Below are 16,503 nucleotides of genomic sequence, written 5' to 3'. Positions count from 1 at the left end.
CCTGTGCACTGCCTCCATCCTCTGCCCGGCATCTGCCGTACTGCACGCTGCTCATTTTTAAGTGGGAAAGGCATTGTTTTGTGCTTCAGTGTTGCGGGCAGGTGGGTGGGTGGTTACCGGAGCTGCACGGAAGCACAGGGCTGCCCAGGAAATGTGAAGTAATGCAGCAACCTTGTGCTCCTCGATGAGCAAAATCATCGGGGCTGTGGCATGTGGTAGGGCTGACCCAAGTCTATGGTGACTGCAGCCTGGTATTGGTGGTTTCGAGAGGAGATGGACTTCGGTGATTGAATAAGCAGTAGTAAAACAGGAAAAAAAAAAAGTCTGGAATACCAAATGCAATGCAACCTTATATCAGGTGAGGTGAGTCAGCAGCATGCAAGGGCATTTGGCTGCTTGAGCTCTGAAAGTTCATGAAGGAGTGAGGGGCCACGAGCGGCTGGCGGAGGGCAGTGCACCTCTCTCCTGGATGTACCCGGAGATGTGTTGCAGCCGTCGCTTCAGTGTGAGTGATATGTTTCTTTCCCAGCAGCACTCAGCCTTAAATTTGACCTTTTCCATTCCCGTGCTTATTCTGATGTCTGTGTAAATCATCTGCAGCTCAGCTGTAGCTGGGACTGAGCACCCCCTGCACAAACAGGACGGCGCCCAGCACTGCCGGGCACGGGGCTGGGAGCCCTGCAGCACAGGGGATGAAGCCCCAAATCCCAAATCCTGTTAGCTGGTGGTGGGACCTTGGCAAGGCTCGTCCTCCTCAGGAGGTCCTCCAGGGCTGGCCTGTGCAGGAGTTTGCTGAATCCCTCAAAGAGAGCCCAAGCGGTACCTCCCTGTGCTGGGCGGGCTGCGGGGGATTAATCAAGCAAACGACACTAATAGGAAACAGCAGCAGATGTCAAGCATGTGCTGCTCCTATATATAATTCGGCCTTAAAACACAGATTTCTGAGTTCCTGTTTGATTTCGCAGTACTGGAAGGTGTCTGTCACCATGGTATCTGCCTGCTCCTCTCGGCGCACCAAGCATGGTGCTTTTCCCTCAGAAACGGTGCAAAAGAGCTGTGGGAAGGGGCTGGAGGGGTGGGACAGTGCCACTTGGCTTTCCATTGAAGATGGAGGTTGGATTGGTTTTAAGGAACGACCAGGACTGCTCTCCGGGCGGTCCTTTTCTTTTTTCTTGAAAGGAAATGCAGAAATTGCTGGTGCTCAGAGGAAGCGGGGCATTCCTGTCACGGCAGGGCAGGCAGGGCAGCGCCATTTCCCTGGCAAGGCCCCACCTGCAGAGGGGCAACTCTGCCCCTGCCAAAATTTAAGGTAACCACAATCCAGAAGCATTGGGTTAAGATGTCGGGTGAACGTTTGGGAGCTTCAGGAGGGGACAGGAGTGCTGAACGGGAAGTGAAAGGAAGAGCTGCCACCCGTGCCATTCCTGCCTCTGGGTCTGGGCGCACAGGCCCCGAGAGGCTGCCTGGGCCTTCGCTGTCCCTGCCTCCCTCCTTCCCCTCCCTAACAGCTTCTGCAGGTTAGCATGAGCGAGAAAGCACCTGAAATGTATCTTAGTATGAGGCTAGAATAGTGCCAAAATGGTAAAATGAAGTAAATTTAATAGCTTATGATAATAAGCAAGCTGCCTTTTAAACCGGTCCTGCACTCATTCAGGGGAAGTAGTAAGGAGACTATTTTTGTGATATATTTCTGTTTCAGAATCAACCCAACCAGCCTTGTTTGTATTAAAACCTCCTTTGCACTGAATAAAATAACTGTAAAGCACATTCTTTCATCTACAAGGGCTTGCGTTCACACCCTCCACCCCTTAAAATTCATATGAATTTCAAGTCGTTCATCGCTTTGGAGAAGCAACTTATTTGATGTAGGCTTGTAAAGGAGAAGAAATTACATGTGTGTTGTGAATAACAATAACCAGCTTCTTCTGAAGGGTCAAGTGGAAATGTAGCCCCCGTCTGTAATTAGGAATGCAGAGGGCCTACTTTACAAGGGTAAAACAACTGCATCTGTCTGCAGAGAAAGTAAAAAAAAAAAAAAAAAAAAAAAAGAGAGAGAGAGAAAAACTTAGAAAATCATCAAGCACACGTATTCTGGTTAACCTAACGAGGGAATGCCCGTGTTTGAAGGAAGGCCCGGGTGTGGGTTGGCAGGGACGGGGGACGAGGACCTGCTCCTCGTCTGCCGAACAGCAAGACCCCATTTTGTCAGGGGCCGCTTTTCTTCAGGTATCGTACTGGACACATCTTCCTCTCATGTTTTTTTTCTCTCCTTTCACCCCCACTGAGCTAGTTTCACCTGGAACGGGACCCTTGGAGTGAGACCCCTGGGGTTCTGCCGAGGGCTTGGTGTCCCTGGGACACTCCAGCGGCTGCTGGAGGCCCAGGTGGCAGCGCCACACTGCCAGGTGTTAACCTTGCATTGCGGGGCACATGGCGACTTTTTGTCATGAAACTTGAATGCACTGGAAGTGCAAAGGGAACTCAGGTGACCAGAGAAAGGACCGTGAGCATCCACGGAGTCCTGCCTGGACAGGCAGTGCCCTGAGAAGTCAGTGTGCCTCGTGGCAGGGGAGCTCCCTCCTCTTCCACGCGATGTTAGCCTTATACTTGTCGCAGGAAAGAAAAGAAATCTTCCTAATCAATCATGCGCGCCATGAGATCCTATAAATAAAGCTTTCCGCAGCCTGTGACTACCAGACTGGAACCGATCAGGCTGCTCCCCCGCCTTGCAATACAGAAATACGCTCAAATACAGAAATACGCCCCACAAAATATGTCAAACGCAACCCCCCAGCCACAGAGCTGTGCAATTGGGACAGATTTTTGCACTGTGATCCATTTCCAGGATGGAGGCTTAACTCTTGCTCCCTCCTGTCATTCGTTGGGATTATTTTTACAAGTGCACTTTGCACAGTCACTGATTTTATGAGCCCCACGGCAGGTGCCAGCAGCCGGGGGAGGGAAGCAGGACGGGGCAGGATGGGGGGAGCAGCCCTGGTCACGGCTGCTCTCGGTTAGTTGGAGTGTGCCAGGATTTACTCCGTGCTGGAGCCTGGGTAGCACCTGGTGATGTCCAGAGAGATCCTGTCTTTGTGACCAGGCTTTCACTGGTGCTGTAGCCCCCTTGCAGCGGTACTGAGCTGTGGCTGGGACTCAGGGTCTGCCACACCACCAGGCGCAGGTGTTTCCATCTGCCTAGGAGAGCTCACGGTGTAGGTTTGTCACACCCGGTGTCTATTTCTGGGATCTCTGTGTCACTTGTCCCCTGTCACCAGAGGGATGGGAGCAGAACAGGACCCCAAAATCGGCCGAGCAGATACAATCCCCTAAGCACAGCCACCTCCTTGTGTGTTGCGGATCATTGCCACTAATAAAGGGAAGGTGGTGGCTGCGTCTGAGCTGTGGAGACATGGATTTGAGATCTCTGTGCAGACACTGCTCGCCCACTGGTAGTGTGTCCTCAGCAAGCTCCCCCCAGCATTTGTCATCTAAATCTAAATCCCATCATCTAAAACCAAGTATGTCAGTGCAAGCTCTGGGACCAGCCTGTGGGCGATGCTCCCAGGGGGGGTGGCAGAACCGGGACCTCCGCGTTGGCCCCACGTTCTGTGAGGCAATCGCCCTACGCCTCCCCTGGCTGCTCCGGGAGAGCTTTGTTATCTGCTGGGGATGAATAGCTGCACAGCAAGTTCAAAAGTCATGGGACTTAAGCGGCTGCAGATGTTTTCCTGCTTCCCTTCTTCCCTTAGTGCTGCTCGGAAAAACCAGCAGGGCCGTGCCAGCCCCCCCGTGTGCGAGCAGGGCACGCGGAGCTGGCACAGGGAGCCGTGGGCACCGCCACCAGCTCCGCCAAGCCAGACGTCCCCTCCGGCCCTGTACATCTGTCCCATGTCACACGCATCGGTGTCAGGCACTAACCCCTCAATCCCATGCAAGGTGGCATTTTAAAACCCCGTGCAGCCTTAAGGATGTGCTTCTCCCTCTCTCAAAAAATAAACTCCAAATGTGATTAAATGATGAATTTTAAAACGCCACCGTGATTAAGGCGAGCTGCCCGTTCTCCCTCCACCAGCCCCGGGGGCTTCGAGAAGTTTGGTGTCCCCAGCACCCAGCACCCAGCAGGATGCGGCTCCCCGGAGCCCATTTCGGGATGGGGTTGGGGGCACCTGCGGGTGGGGCGCGCCTTCCCCCCCCCCCCCCCCCAAACATACACGGGGAGGATCCCGCTTTTGGAGCGGGGCTGTTTAGAGGCCCCTCGAGCTGCTTTTTTAAAAGGGGGGAGGGAAGAAAGCTCTTGTCCTCCCCCACCCCCCCCCTCCCCGGCCGCCCTCGGGGCCCGGCAGCCGCCGGGGGCGCTGCGATCGCGGGGCCGGCGCCGCCTCCCGGCCGCCCCGCGGCGGCGTCGGGGCGGCTCGGCGGAGGCTCCGGTGCTGGGGGGCAGCCGCCCCCCCCCCCCCCCACGTCCAAACCCCCGGCTTCTTTTCCTCCCCCCACCCCACCCCGGTGGCCTCGGGTCGGGGCCGGGCATCCCTGACGCGGAGCCTCTCGCTTCTCCCCGGCAGGACCCCCGCGAGGATGGCATGGATTTAGGGAGCGACGCCGGCAGCAGCCGCTCCAGCTCCGAGTCCAACTCGAGCAAAGTGACGCCGTGCTCCGACTGCAAGTCCTCGCCGTCCCCCAGCAGCCTGGACCTGGCGGCGCTGGGCGACTCGGAGGAGGAGGAGGAGGAGGAAGAGGAGGAGGAGGAAGAGGAGGAGGAGGAGAACGGGGGCTCCCTGCCCTCCCCGCCGCCTCCCTGCCGCTCGGCCGATGCCCTCCGCCGCTCCGCGCCCGCTCCCCGCGGCGGCTCCCCCGGCTCCTTGAAGCGCCCCCCCGCCCCCGGCGCCCCCCCCCCCCCCGGAGCCCCCCGCCCGCGGCCGCACCAGCGCCCCCCGCCGCTGCCCCCCCCCCGGCAGCAGCGGGGGGGCTCCGGGGGGGGTGCGGCGGGGCCGGGGGGGGGGCGCCGGGGGTCGCGGAGGGGCTGCGGGGGGCGAGGGGGGAGCGGGGGGAGCGGGGCGCAGCCCCCCCCGGGACCCGCAGCCACCGGCCATGGACTGGGCGGCCCTGGAGAGGCACCTGGCGGGGCTGCAGTGCCGGGAGCAGGAGCGGGGGCAGCGGGCCAGCCCCGCCTCGGTGAGTGGGGCTCGGGGGTCGGGGGGGTTTGGGGAGGGCTCCGGGGAGGGGGGGGCCCGGCGAGAATCCCCCCACCACCACCCCCCACCCGCGGCCGCTGCGGGAGCCCCGGGGTGCGGTGGCAGCGGGGAGCTGGGAGCGAGCCCCCGGCGCCCACGCCCCGCAGCCCGGGCTCGGTTCCTCCCGAGGCTGCCTCCGTCCCCTCGCATCCTGTGGAGTCATCTGGCCCCCGGGAGGTCGGGGGTTTTCCCCGAAATCCTCGGCTCGCAACTAATTGCGGAGAAATCTGGGCGGGTGCTGGCAGGGATGAATTCTCTCCCAGAGCAGCGGGAGGGCGGCCGTGCAGGGCTCTCCTTCCAAGGCCCGAATGGAGTGGCCTCGGTGCTCAGAGGAACCTAGACAGGTAACCTTCATTCCTGCCATTCGTGCAGAAACTCAGCTTTTTCTTTTTTTAAAAAAAAAAAAAAAAGTGCTTTTCTTGTGGCTCGGAGGCTTTCCTCTGCAGCGCTATCAGATAAACTCCTGCTGCCCCGGCTGCCGGAAGCAGCAGCGCTGCTGGAAACTCTTTGCCTCCAGTTACGTGCTGTGCGAGGCGAGGTGTCACCTAAGGAATCGTGCCCGTAAGGCTTTTCCTGGGCTCACCCCGCCGAGCCGGGGTGTGTGGCCGTGCCGTCAGGCCCAGCACCCGGCGCTGTGCCCACAGAAGTTCTCCTTCCCTGCCCGCAGCCCGGGTTCCCCGCTGCACAGTCTGAGCTCGCAGCCCAGGTGGAAACCCCCCCGTCCTCGGTTTTCCACCCAAAGCCCGAACAGAGTTCTCGGAGCCCCAGGAACGACAGCTCCTGTGGTTTGTGGTGCTGCGATGCTCTTGCCCCTCTCTCTGTCCGGGCACGCTCCAGTCCCACAGGAGCCCGGGATGCTCCTGGAGGCTCCGGGACCGGGATCCACCCACACCCAGGACGGGGGGAGGAGGAATCCGAGCTCTGCTGCTCTGATTTCCCCGCTGGAGAGGTGCATTTGCTCTCCACCAAAGTCCTCTCGGGCCCTGCTGGGGTGGGACACGTGGCCGGGTGGCACCTCCTAGTCCCACAGACCTCCCGTGGCTCGGGTTCGGAGTGATGGCTGATGTCAGAGGTGACGCCAGGACGGGGGGGATGCAGTGCCTTAAAGGCTCGCTGCCATCAGCTTGAAGAGAAAATCTTTCTGATTGTTTGTTTTTATTCGTGACCCTGACATTTTCCTAAGGTTCGGCATCTTGCTGTTTATAACACGATGTTGTCTTTGTCTTGCCTGATGGAAACCCCAGCGTTTGTGAGCATGGAAACCGCGAGGTGAACCTAGGCAGTAAGACGATGGGCTAGTTGGCTCCAACTGCGAGACGAATAGGTTTGAAAAAGGGAAAAAAGAGAAATTGCAGCGTTAAGGCCTTGGTCGGTGTACTCTAGAAGGATCTCGTCAACAGGGACGAGGTGGGGAACTGCTGCTGCTGGGAGCGGAAGCGTGTCTTCAGCTGGCATACGTTAACAGGAGCCCAGCGTAGATGTTTTATTAAGGAAAACGAAATCCCGAGCAACTGTGAAACTGGAGAGGAGTTGTTTCTCTGCAGGTAGCTACCTCTAGTTGGGTTTCACTGTGCTCCGCGGGGAGGCTGTGCCCTGCTGCAGCCTGGTCCCGCCGTGCCACCATCGGACGTGCGGTGGTTGCAGGGTGCTGGGGAGGGCAGCAGGCTGTGCTTCTTGGCTTCACGGCTCTGCCGTGTCTCCTTTGTGACGTTTTTCGAGAATGAGACTTTTTAAAAAAAAAAAAAAAAAGTCCTTGAAAGCTGTCAGTTCTGTTACAACGGGTGAGCGTTTCCCGTCCCTAGCCAGGCGAGGTGGAAGGGAAGGAAGGCCGGGTGGAGCTCACGGCGCCTTGCTGCAGCGGGGCTGTGCATCCTTCCCGGCTTCCCAGGGGACGGTTTCTTTTGGGATAGGCCTCGCCGACGTGGTGGGGCCACCTGCAAGCCCGGTCTGTCGAGCCAGGTCACGCTGCGTTAGACGGCTCTCCCGCCTGCTGGACCTTGGTCTGCTGGAGGAGAAATCCTGTCAGTTCTAAAAGGGGGTTGAAGGTTGGCAACGTGCTCGGACCGATCTCATCAGGCGGCTGCAGGAAGCCCGCTGCCGGGGTTTCTCTCCCTGCCCATCTCCTGCCCGTACCAGAGGCAGGAACAAATGTGCCGTGCCACGATTTGTGGCGCTTCGGGGCTGCGGAGGTGCGCAGGAAGCAGTGCCTTGTGCTCGCAGTTTCACTACTGCTTCTAACGAAGTCAAAATCAGCATTAATAGCTTTCATTTTCTTTCCATTGCATCTCCGAGGATGGTAATTACAATCAATGGCGTGTATTTTCTGAAAAATAATACCTGCACGTTCCGTAGTCAATTAAAAAAAAACCTCCCAAGGCAGGAGATGGCTCAGGTGGCTCGTCTCCGTAACGGGGCTTCAGCGCTGCGACGGCGCGGAGATGGATGGCCGTGCCGAATGAATGGTGCTGCCCGCAGAACAGGCTCCTTGCAGGCAGTGATAAAACCTTGTCCCTGCAGCCTCCAGGACTTGTGCACGGGTGGGAGTGTGTCGGAGTCTGTATTTTCCCTTCTCATCGCTGGCATGTTCCTACATAAGCTGCCGAGACAGACAGATGCCAGATACCCGGTACCTTTGGCGGTATATATAACACGTCGTGCCTCAGCACGGTCTGCCCAGGCTTGTACCTCACCCTCGGGCGTGTGGGCTCCTGCTTTCTGCAGAACATGCTCGCTGTGTTGGGAAGTTAAATTTGTTTCCTTCTGAATCACTTGGCTCTCCAGGCTGTCGTGATTTAGAGGAGATGGGCGCAGTGCTCCTGCTCCGCTCCAAGGAGCGGTTAACCGTGGCCTGCTGCCCATGGAGACGATTTCAAAGTATATATTATGGTCCAGGATTAAATCTTGGAATGATTTAATAGTTGGCCAGGGCAGGGTCTGGCTCTGGTAGAGTGTCTGGCTGTCGGTCACGGGCCGGGGTCAAATGGGAGCCGCGGTGCTGCTCGCTGCAGAGCTCTGTGTGCTGCCTGCGTGCTTCGTCTCTGGCATTTAGGGAGCAAATGTTTGCTTGGTGAGATTGGCAGTGGGTTTCTTCTCACTTAAAATACGTAGGAGCTGCTTGATGGAGCTCACTTTAAGTGTTAGGCTCTCCGTCCCTTGGTGATGTGTGATGCTGGCTGAGAGCAGGGAGCAACCGGTAGGGCTGCGATGCCCGGCAGGCGTCTTCCCCCGACGAGAACTGTCAGTGCGTTAACTTCTGACACACTCATTTTCAAAATCAAACTCGTGGCTTGCAAGAAATCGCATTTCTGTCATTCCTGCGACGTAAGAGCACTGCCAGACCTCCTGTCCCCACCTGGCAGCAGTTGCAGCAGGGCTCTTCCATTTACCAGCTTTGACCATTAATTCCTCCTACGGCGATTGGAGAGAGGAACGTGACTGTTTGGGTGAGAGAGGTGCTCCGGGGTCAGCCCATTTGTTTCGGGGCCCAGCTGACGAGGCAGGCACACCTTTCAGACAGAGGTGTAACTCGGCCAGGCAGCGGGCTGGCTGCGCACGGTGTCCCCGCGAGGTGACGTGCCGCAGCGAGGCTGTGCGTGGCGGCCGCCTCTGCATCCAACTGGCAGCGTACTTTGGCCGCCTTCCACCCAGCTCAAAGGTTAGGTGAGGCTGGCAAGATATTAATGGTTCTGCCAAAGTGTGCTGTGTCATTAAGCTGGGAAAACAGCTCCAGGTACTCTGAAGGGCTTGTTTCAGGAGGAGCGTCAGTAATTACATGGATGGGGGAGATGTATGTTTGCTGCTGCTGAGACCCGTCTGGGCAAAATGACCATGATCAATAATCCTGGGCAAAAACTCCATCTCCGTTGCTGCCGCAAAGCCTTTCATTATAGAAAGTGCTAAATACATGGGGTGACAGCATGCGGATTTCTTTCTGATGAATGATTCTCCTTTATCTGAGTATTAATATTATGGTAACTACGCTGTGTTATGGACACCAGCAAGCTGGCGGTGCTCCCTGGTCGTTTGGTAAGTGACTGTTTCATACATTATGTAGAAATCACCAAAACGAGCTGAGACGTGGGGTGAGTGAAATGCTGACAGCAGCGAAGGCAGCAGCAAACCCTCTGCCATGTGCTTGTGTGCGATGCTGAAAAGCGCCCTTCGTCATGCTGCCTGTTGTAAGGTCGATGAGCATATTTTAAGCATATTTTGGGGTATTTGGTATAGAAAATAGCAAACGCTGAAGGTTTCTAAAGAGAGAAGTCAGCTTTTTTGCAAGTCAAAATCTGGATTGCCTTAGAGCAGGGTTTTGCCAGCGTAACCCCGAGACGGAGCCGTTCTGCCGCAGGAGCTGCGTCTCCTGCCCTCCGGCGCCTCCAGCACTGCCCCAGATTTCCACTTACACAGAAGCGATACCTGGGGTTGAAACAGCAGCAGGCAGCAGGAACACTTGATAGGATAATAATTATGTACTTAGGCATTTTTTTTTTCTTGCATATTGGGTGTGCTAAGTGAAGGGGTTAGCGGTTTTCAGCTCTTGGAATTGGCCTGTGCTGTGCAAAACCCGTTATTTTACCGCTGAAGGACAGTAGTTACTGCAGGGCTGGTGCTTACCCAGGGTTGGTGAGTGTGTAATCATCGTGTATGGGAAGAGAGAAATTATAGGCGGAGTGTATTAACAGGCATATAAAGACCAAGTATTTATTCAGTGCAACTCAAAACACGTTTCGGATCTGCGGAGGAGCGCTCCAAGGCCAGGCGAGCTGCAGGCCAGGCCTCATTGCCAGGGCCGCTGCTGGCAAAGCCTTGAGCCCAAGGCGCAAGAATACAAATACAGAGCCCACCAGCCCCTCAGACTCATGTGGGAACGTGGCAAAAGAGAACCAAATAACCATGGCAAGCGGGAGGGCCGATGTCTGAGCCGGCAGAGGCTGCGGGAGCTACGTGGGCAGGGCACCGGGCACAGGGCACAGGGCAGCCGCTGCCCTTCCTGTGATCCAGCACCCATCCCGCAGCAGCCTCCTCGCTTATTTTCCAAAGTTTGTGCCCAAAGTGGAAGGAGGGCAAGGGCTGGGGGCTGCCAGCAGAAGGCCGGGCCTGGTGCGGGGCAGGGAGCCCGGCGCCCGTACCCTGCTGAGGCGGGCGGCTTCGTGGCGCTCCCACCACAACCTGGTCTGATGAACGGTGTCTGGGAGAGGTTAGCACCACTGCGTCTCCCCCAGTAGCAAAAAGGGGCATCCTGCTTTCCACGTACCTACTGCCACCGGGGGAGAGGCTTTGGTGGCTGTGCCATGGAGCACTGGGCCAGGAGCGAGGGGCGAGCGCACTGCCCGCAGCGCAGGCCGGGGGACGGACGGCAGAGCAAAGCACCACAGCACTCGGAGAAGTGTCCCGTCACAGCCGTCCCACACGATTTATTCTCCGTGTGGGCACACATGCACGCAGCGCTGCCCTTATCTGCACACAAGCACACGCTGTTTTCTCCCTCTTGGCAATGAACTTTTCTCCTCCGTGAACGCGGCCCGGGGCCAGCGCCTCTCGGGGTGGCTGCCTTGTGAAGGACGCTTGGGGTTTGCCTCTCATCCTGAGAAAGCAAAGGATAAACAGAAAGCGAGGATGGGCTCCCCTGCGCTGTGTGATCTGTTTTGTAAACGCTAATACGTGAAACAAACCATTTTCCAGTATTTTGGCTAAGCATGTAAAATAAGCTTTCTGAGCGCCCAAGCGCTTTGTGTTCAGAAGGCTGTGCGACTCCCCCTGCTGAAACAAAAGGATTTCTTTCTTGCCTTAAGAAACTTGTGTTTGGCAACTAGTTTAACAAATAAACACGTAGGTTTTGCCATGCAAATTGACCCTCCTCAGGGCCTGCTGCTTGGGATTTCCTGCAGTTGGAAACTGCTGCTCAGCCACGCGTGGTAGCTGCACCCAGGTCTTGTAGGCAGCACAGACCCAGCCATCAGTGCCCACTGCCAACACAGAGGGGCAGGAGCTGCTTTAAGTATTAAATTTAAATGAAATGGGCATTTTACCAGACAGCACGATGTATTTTAGAGGTTACTTTTAAATATGACATGCTTCTAGGAATGCTGCTTTCACAGTACCCAGTGCTCCATGTCCTGCGAACCTGGCAGTGCTAAACAGGTCTGCTGAAAACGTCGTATTTGGTCAGAAAAAAACAGGCTTTATTTCTGTTTTTCAAAGGGAAAGGCTGTTGTTAGGGTATATGCGCTTCCACGGTGTGGTTATGGAAGTCAGCTACAGCTGCCTCTGGAAGGAAGTCTGCTATCCTGGTTTCTCCCCGTGCCTCTGTATAGATATTTATTTCCTACAGCAAGTAGCTGCTCAGGATAATCACATAATTTGGTCAGTTCAGTGATTTCCAGCGTGTGCCAGTGTGGACGGTGAGTTTCTATGGCTGCAGGCTGTTGTTACAGTAAGGTCACCCAAGCCAGGCGGAGCAGGCATGAGTAGCGCAGAGAAATAATACTTCTGAGCAGCGGCTGCAATTTCTCCAGCAGTGGGGCTCAGTACGTTTTGGCCGCTAATTGTCGGATAATTCCACTTTTGCATGAGAAGCGTCCTTAGGTATAACTGAAATAAACCAGCGCCAGCTTTGGAAATATTTCTTCCAGCTAACCTTTATCCCAAATCAATCCTAATTCTGTAAGCAAAGCGTTAATGGCTTTGGTGGAAATGAGTTCCCGGGTTGCGATACCTGAGCTGCAGTTGTTGCCTGAGATGGGAGCACTCCGTAATAGCTGCTGTCTTCAAGGGTTTCCGGCTTTTTCAAGTACTTGTATCGTTTTCGTCCACTTTGTCTTTCCCTGTCACGCCTATGGAGTCATTTGCGTCACAGCAGTAGTAGATCTTATTTATATCACCAATTTCGGTTTCCTGCTCAGTGATCTATAGATCTCCTTTAAATGAGAAAATTGCACTAAAGCCATTTATTTGAACCTGTCTGTGCTTTGTTAAAATGAAATCCAAGCGTTCACTTGAGCTGGAGGACATAACTGCAATCCGAAGGGGCTGGGGAAAGGGAAGCGTGGGGATGAGATGTAATTCTCTCGGTTAGTAGGTGGCAATGCAAAACAAAGAGAGAGAGAGAGAGAGAGAACTATATTAAAGTGCTTAATTCTCTCTGCATACAAAAGCTGGTAGTATGTGCGGTCCTTAGAGGATTGAAATGCTTTTAGTGAGTTATTAAAAATTTAATCTAAACTTTTTATTTAATGTAACTCCTGTATTGAATTTATTAAAGAGGGACCTGGGGAAATACCGGGATTCTGTACCTGGGTCATGTGTGGCCATCGTGTTCCCTGTTTTCCGTGCCCGATAGGAATTTGATGATAAACTGATCTTCGCAGTTTAAAAACAAGTAATCTGTGAATCATGTTTCCTTACTGAGTTCTCTATGCGTTGCATAGAGACATTAATAGTCAATGTCCAATAGCTTGGCGTGCAGGCTGACACAAGCTGACTGGCCTTTTCTTTCTTCTGCTGCTTCCTCATCTTTTATTTGTCAGGCTGAAAACTGCAAAGCCAACTTCTAGCTGTGACTTGCGAAGATGAAAGAGGCCTTTTTTATGGGGAAGAGTTTTTATGGGGAGGGTTGGGTGTTTTTTTTCTGTGTTGGGAATATGAGGAGCTGCTCGAGCCCATTTAGTTACAGGGCTGCACAGCCGGGTGTGGGAGCGGTGTGGCCATGACACCGCAGAGGGCTGAGCACGAGTGACTGGCAGAGGACGGGTGGAAGTTTTCACCTGGACCTAGTGAAATAGGATTTTCTGTTGGGTGAAGGCTTTGTGCTCGAGCCTTAAATGCTGTTTGACTCCAACCTTCCCCTGGGCAGACAGCTCTAACGAAAAGATTGATGTCATGCCGCAGCAAAGCGGAGAACAGAAGAATGTCAAAGTGCTCGAGAAAAGACGGATGCAAATGTGCACCCTTCTTCCGCAGGGCAGCCGGCAGCTCGGCCGGCCGAGCACAGAGGTGCGAGCCCTGGTGCTTGCACGGCAGTGCTGGGCTCCTAACTTCAGTATCTCCCAGCTCGTCACTTATGGAGGCTGACCTGGGAGCTGTAACCTTGAAGAAACATCTCCAGGAGCTTCTCAGCTGCCTGGTGGTCTGCAGTGGAAAGTACATGATAATCAGGGCACGCACTGAAAGTCGTGTAAAATATGCGTTCCCTTTTGCAGTGCTGCTCCTGGGCAGTTTCCCGTTCTGGCCTCCCGTGTGGAGCTGTTTTAAGGACAAGATGCTGTCCCTGCAGAGCCACCCTGCAGCTCCAGGGTCGCTCCCAGCTCCCATCTTCTCCATCAGTTTGTTCACAGTCCCTCCTACCTTGTTAGCTGCACATTTGAATACTAATGAAATGGATTTGGATGCAGAATTAGCTGAAGGTTCATAACATTGAAACTACTGATATTAATAATAGATGCTGGTGAGCCTCTGCGGCGCCAGAAAGCTCCTGGAGAGCTTTGAGGAGGTGGCCACTGGGTTTAGTGGCCATGGTGGTGTGCACGGAGGTGTCCTAGGAGCTGGGACAGCTGGGTGGCCACGTCCCCGCCGTCACGGCTGAAGGCACGGCGTGTGAGCACCCTTCCGTGGGTTGCAGAGCTCTCGTTGCACGTCCTGGTCCTGAGGCAGAGCCTTCTGGAGCAGGGGATTTATATTTAAACTTACTGCTGATGTTGTCTGTAGGACATGACATACTGCTTACGGTATGTCTGCTAATTACTCTTATGTTTGTGTTTCGCACCAAACAAAACTGGAACCGAGCCCGGAGCTGTCCGAAATCTGGATCAGCCCCTGCCCTCCCGCGGTGCCGGAGGGACAGGATTTCAGCCCTGAGACAGGGGCAGCTGGCTCGAAGCGGTAACTGTAGCTTCATGGGAAGTTTTTTCCTTGATGAAGTAATGTGTCTGGATGAAACCTAGTGAATGAAAACATCCAAGAGCACATGTTTCATGGGGAAATAACACCCTCTGGTAAAGTGAACTTGCCAGAGTGCAGGCGACCAGAAATACCCAGCATTTTGGCCATACCGCTGCCGCTTCCCACGTTGCAGCAGAGCTGCTCTCCCTGAGCATTGGGGACTGATACCCGCCTGCTCCCAGGGCCGTTTATTTTGTAACTGCGGGTTGGCATTGCTTTGCTGTAGTAGCCAGCATTATCATCGCCTTCTCTTTTTCCTCCCACGGCTCAGGTACTTGCCCGAGAGCATCGCCAGCCGTTCCCCTTTTCCCCCATCAAAATGAAACACAAGCAGTGCCACCAGCTTCAGGCCAGGCCTGCTGCCTGCTCCAAGCTGGTGACGCGCTGGGGACAGGTCCCTGCTGCCCTGGGGGCACTTTGCTGGGCGATCCCAAAAGCCCACGCCTGCAGAGGGGCTGCCCCGTAGCCAGGGGCTGGTTTGCAGAGCCCCCAGCCTGGTGCAAGCTGCAGTGGGCAATGTAGCTTCTGCCTGGTCAGTGCACGTTAAAATGCCATTGCTTGGCCTTCTGCTCATGGCCCGTGGCTCCTGTCGGGGGTGATGGGGAGGGAAGCCGCGTGGCACAATGAGAACCTCCTGCCCTGGCCGTTTTCTTCCCACGAGCAGCTTTTCCCCCCATTCCTTTCACAGAGGTAGCCTGGTAAAACACAAAAAATACAGCCTGTCGTTTCTCTGTAGGGGGAGTCTGAGACATAGAAACAGCTTCTGATAAAGGCATATCAATAGCTGTGCTGCTGGCTGATTGCTGCGGAGCTCCAAAGGCTTTGGAAAAACACGGGTTTGTTTGCCAAAGGTGTGCACATGAGTTCCTCTGAAAAAGGGGGCTGGGGAAAGGAACGCTGCCTGCGGCTCCTCTTCTGCTCGGGGCAGCCCCCAGACAGGCAGCAGCCGGCCCCTGCCCGGAGCAGAGCGGCAATTCTCTGCTTTCTGGCCCGGGAACAAGGAGCTGCTGCCTGCCAGCCCCAGGCACGTTTCCTTCCCTCCAGCTGAGCGTCGCCGGGGGAGGCCGCAGGGCCGGGGCTGTCACCTGTGTCCCCTGCGGGCACGGCCCTGCTGGCTTTGGGCCTGGTCGGGTGGAGCCGGGCAGGCCGGGGCTGCTGCTGGGCCTGCAATTAGTGCCCTAATTGCACTAATGGGGGGAGGAGAGGGGGGTTAGGGCGCTGTCACGGCCTGGAGGGGTTAACCCGGATCATTGGTGTTTGGTTATCGATCCACCCCTCGGCTTCAGGAGGGAATTCAGGAAACACCACAAAATTCAGGAAACACCACACGGAGGAAATACCTCACGTCACACCTGGCCCTAGAAACCCGCAGGCAAGGATGCTCTGTGGTTTGTAAGAGCTGCGGGCTCCCAGAGCTCAGCCTGCTGGCAGCAGAAGCCTACGGCCAAGTGGGGGAGTGAAAAATGGGAGCTGGGAGGCGAGGAGCATCCTTCTCTTGCTCTTATATGGAGCTGCCTCGCCGCCGGCTGTGACTCCCTCTCTCCATGACTAACGAGGCTCAGCTGGGATCCACCCTTGCTTATCCTGTTATTTTTAGAGTTTTCCGTCCTCACGCTCGGCGTGCCGGCCCTGTCAGCAGCTCTCACAGCACAGCACGCCGTGCTTTCGGCCCTCTTGTGCCTGTCTGCAAGTCCTGCATGGGGAGCTGAGGTGCCAGGCCTGGGCACGGAGCTGCTGCTACCGGTGGCATTTCAGAACGTGCCCCTCTCCTAAATGTGATCCCAAGATTTATTTTGCTTTCTCAAGTCGGGAGTCCAACTCGCAGGACTGACTTTGCAGCCGTTTTCTTAAGGATCGCAAATGTGAAACAGACGGCAAGAGCTGGGTTCTGAGGGCTGAGATCTGGGTTTGCTCCCACACGGCAATCGCGGACTTCCAAAAAACCTCGATCTCAACAGTTCAGGGGGGTGAAGCTCTGTGAGGGCTTATTAATTTTTGGAAAGGTATGTGCATAGTATAAATAGACCAAAAAAAAAAAAAAAAGGTAGATTTCCGCTAGGCTTTGTCAGCAGGAGCTGAGTTACAGACACTGAACTTCAAAACGGGGCAAGAAATCCCCGCCTGTTTATTTCTGTCGTGCCCGTGACTCAGACGAGGGCTGTTCTGGTACGCTCCTGCTTGTGTTCAGGAAGCAGTTAGAGGGCACTGCTGTTATCTGCGTGTCCTCGTGCTCCGTGTTTATAGGATCTGGCTGGGTTTGAAAAAGAAACTTTTAATTTCCGAGTGACTTGGTAGCGTGGTCTGTGTATTTCTTCAGCCTCTAAGTCCCTGTTCC

The 16,503-nt window shown here is 55.3% G+C and overlaps 1 protein-coding gene across 1 annotated transcript in view; it reads left to right on the top strand.

Annotated features, from left to right (window-relative positions):
- The window catches only part of LOC121074501 (IQCJ-SCHIP1 readthrough transcript protein), a 139,369-nt gene that overhangs the window by 100,484 nt on the left and 22,382 nt on the right, over window positions 1–16,503 (top strand). The window contains 2 exon segments of the mRNA XM_040566633.1: window positions 4,563–5,033; window positions 5,035–5,172. Of these exon segments, the coding sequence (XP_040422567.1) occupies window positions 4,563–5,033; window positions 5,035–5,172 (609 nt within the window).

Source organism: Cygnus olor, chromosome 9 (genome assembly GCF_009769625.2).
Source record: "Cygnus olor isolate bCygOlo1 chromosome 9, bCygOlo1.pri.v2, whole genome shotgun sequence".
NCBI classification, from domain to species: Eukaryota; Metazoa; Chordata; class Aves; order Anseriformes; family Anatidae; genus Cygnus; species Cygnus olor.
Note: the sequence above shows the minus strand (reverse complement) of the source record. Positions and strands in the feature narration are given on the sequence as shown.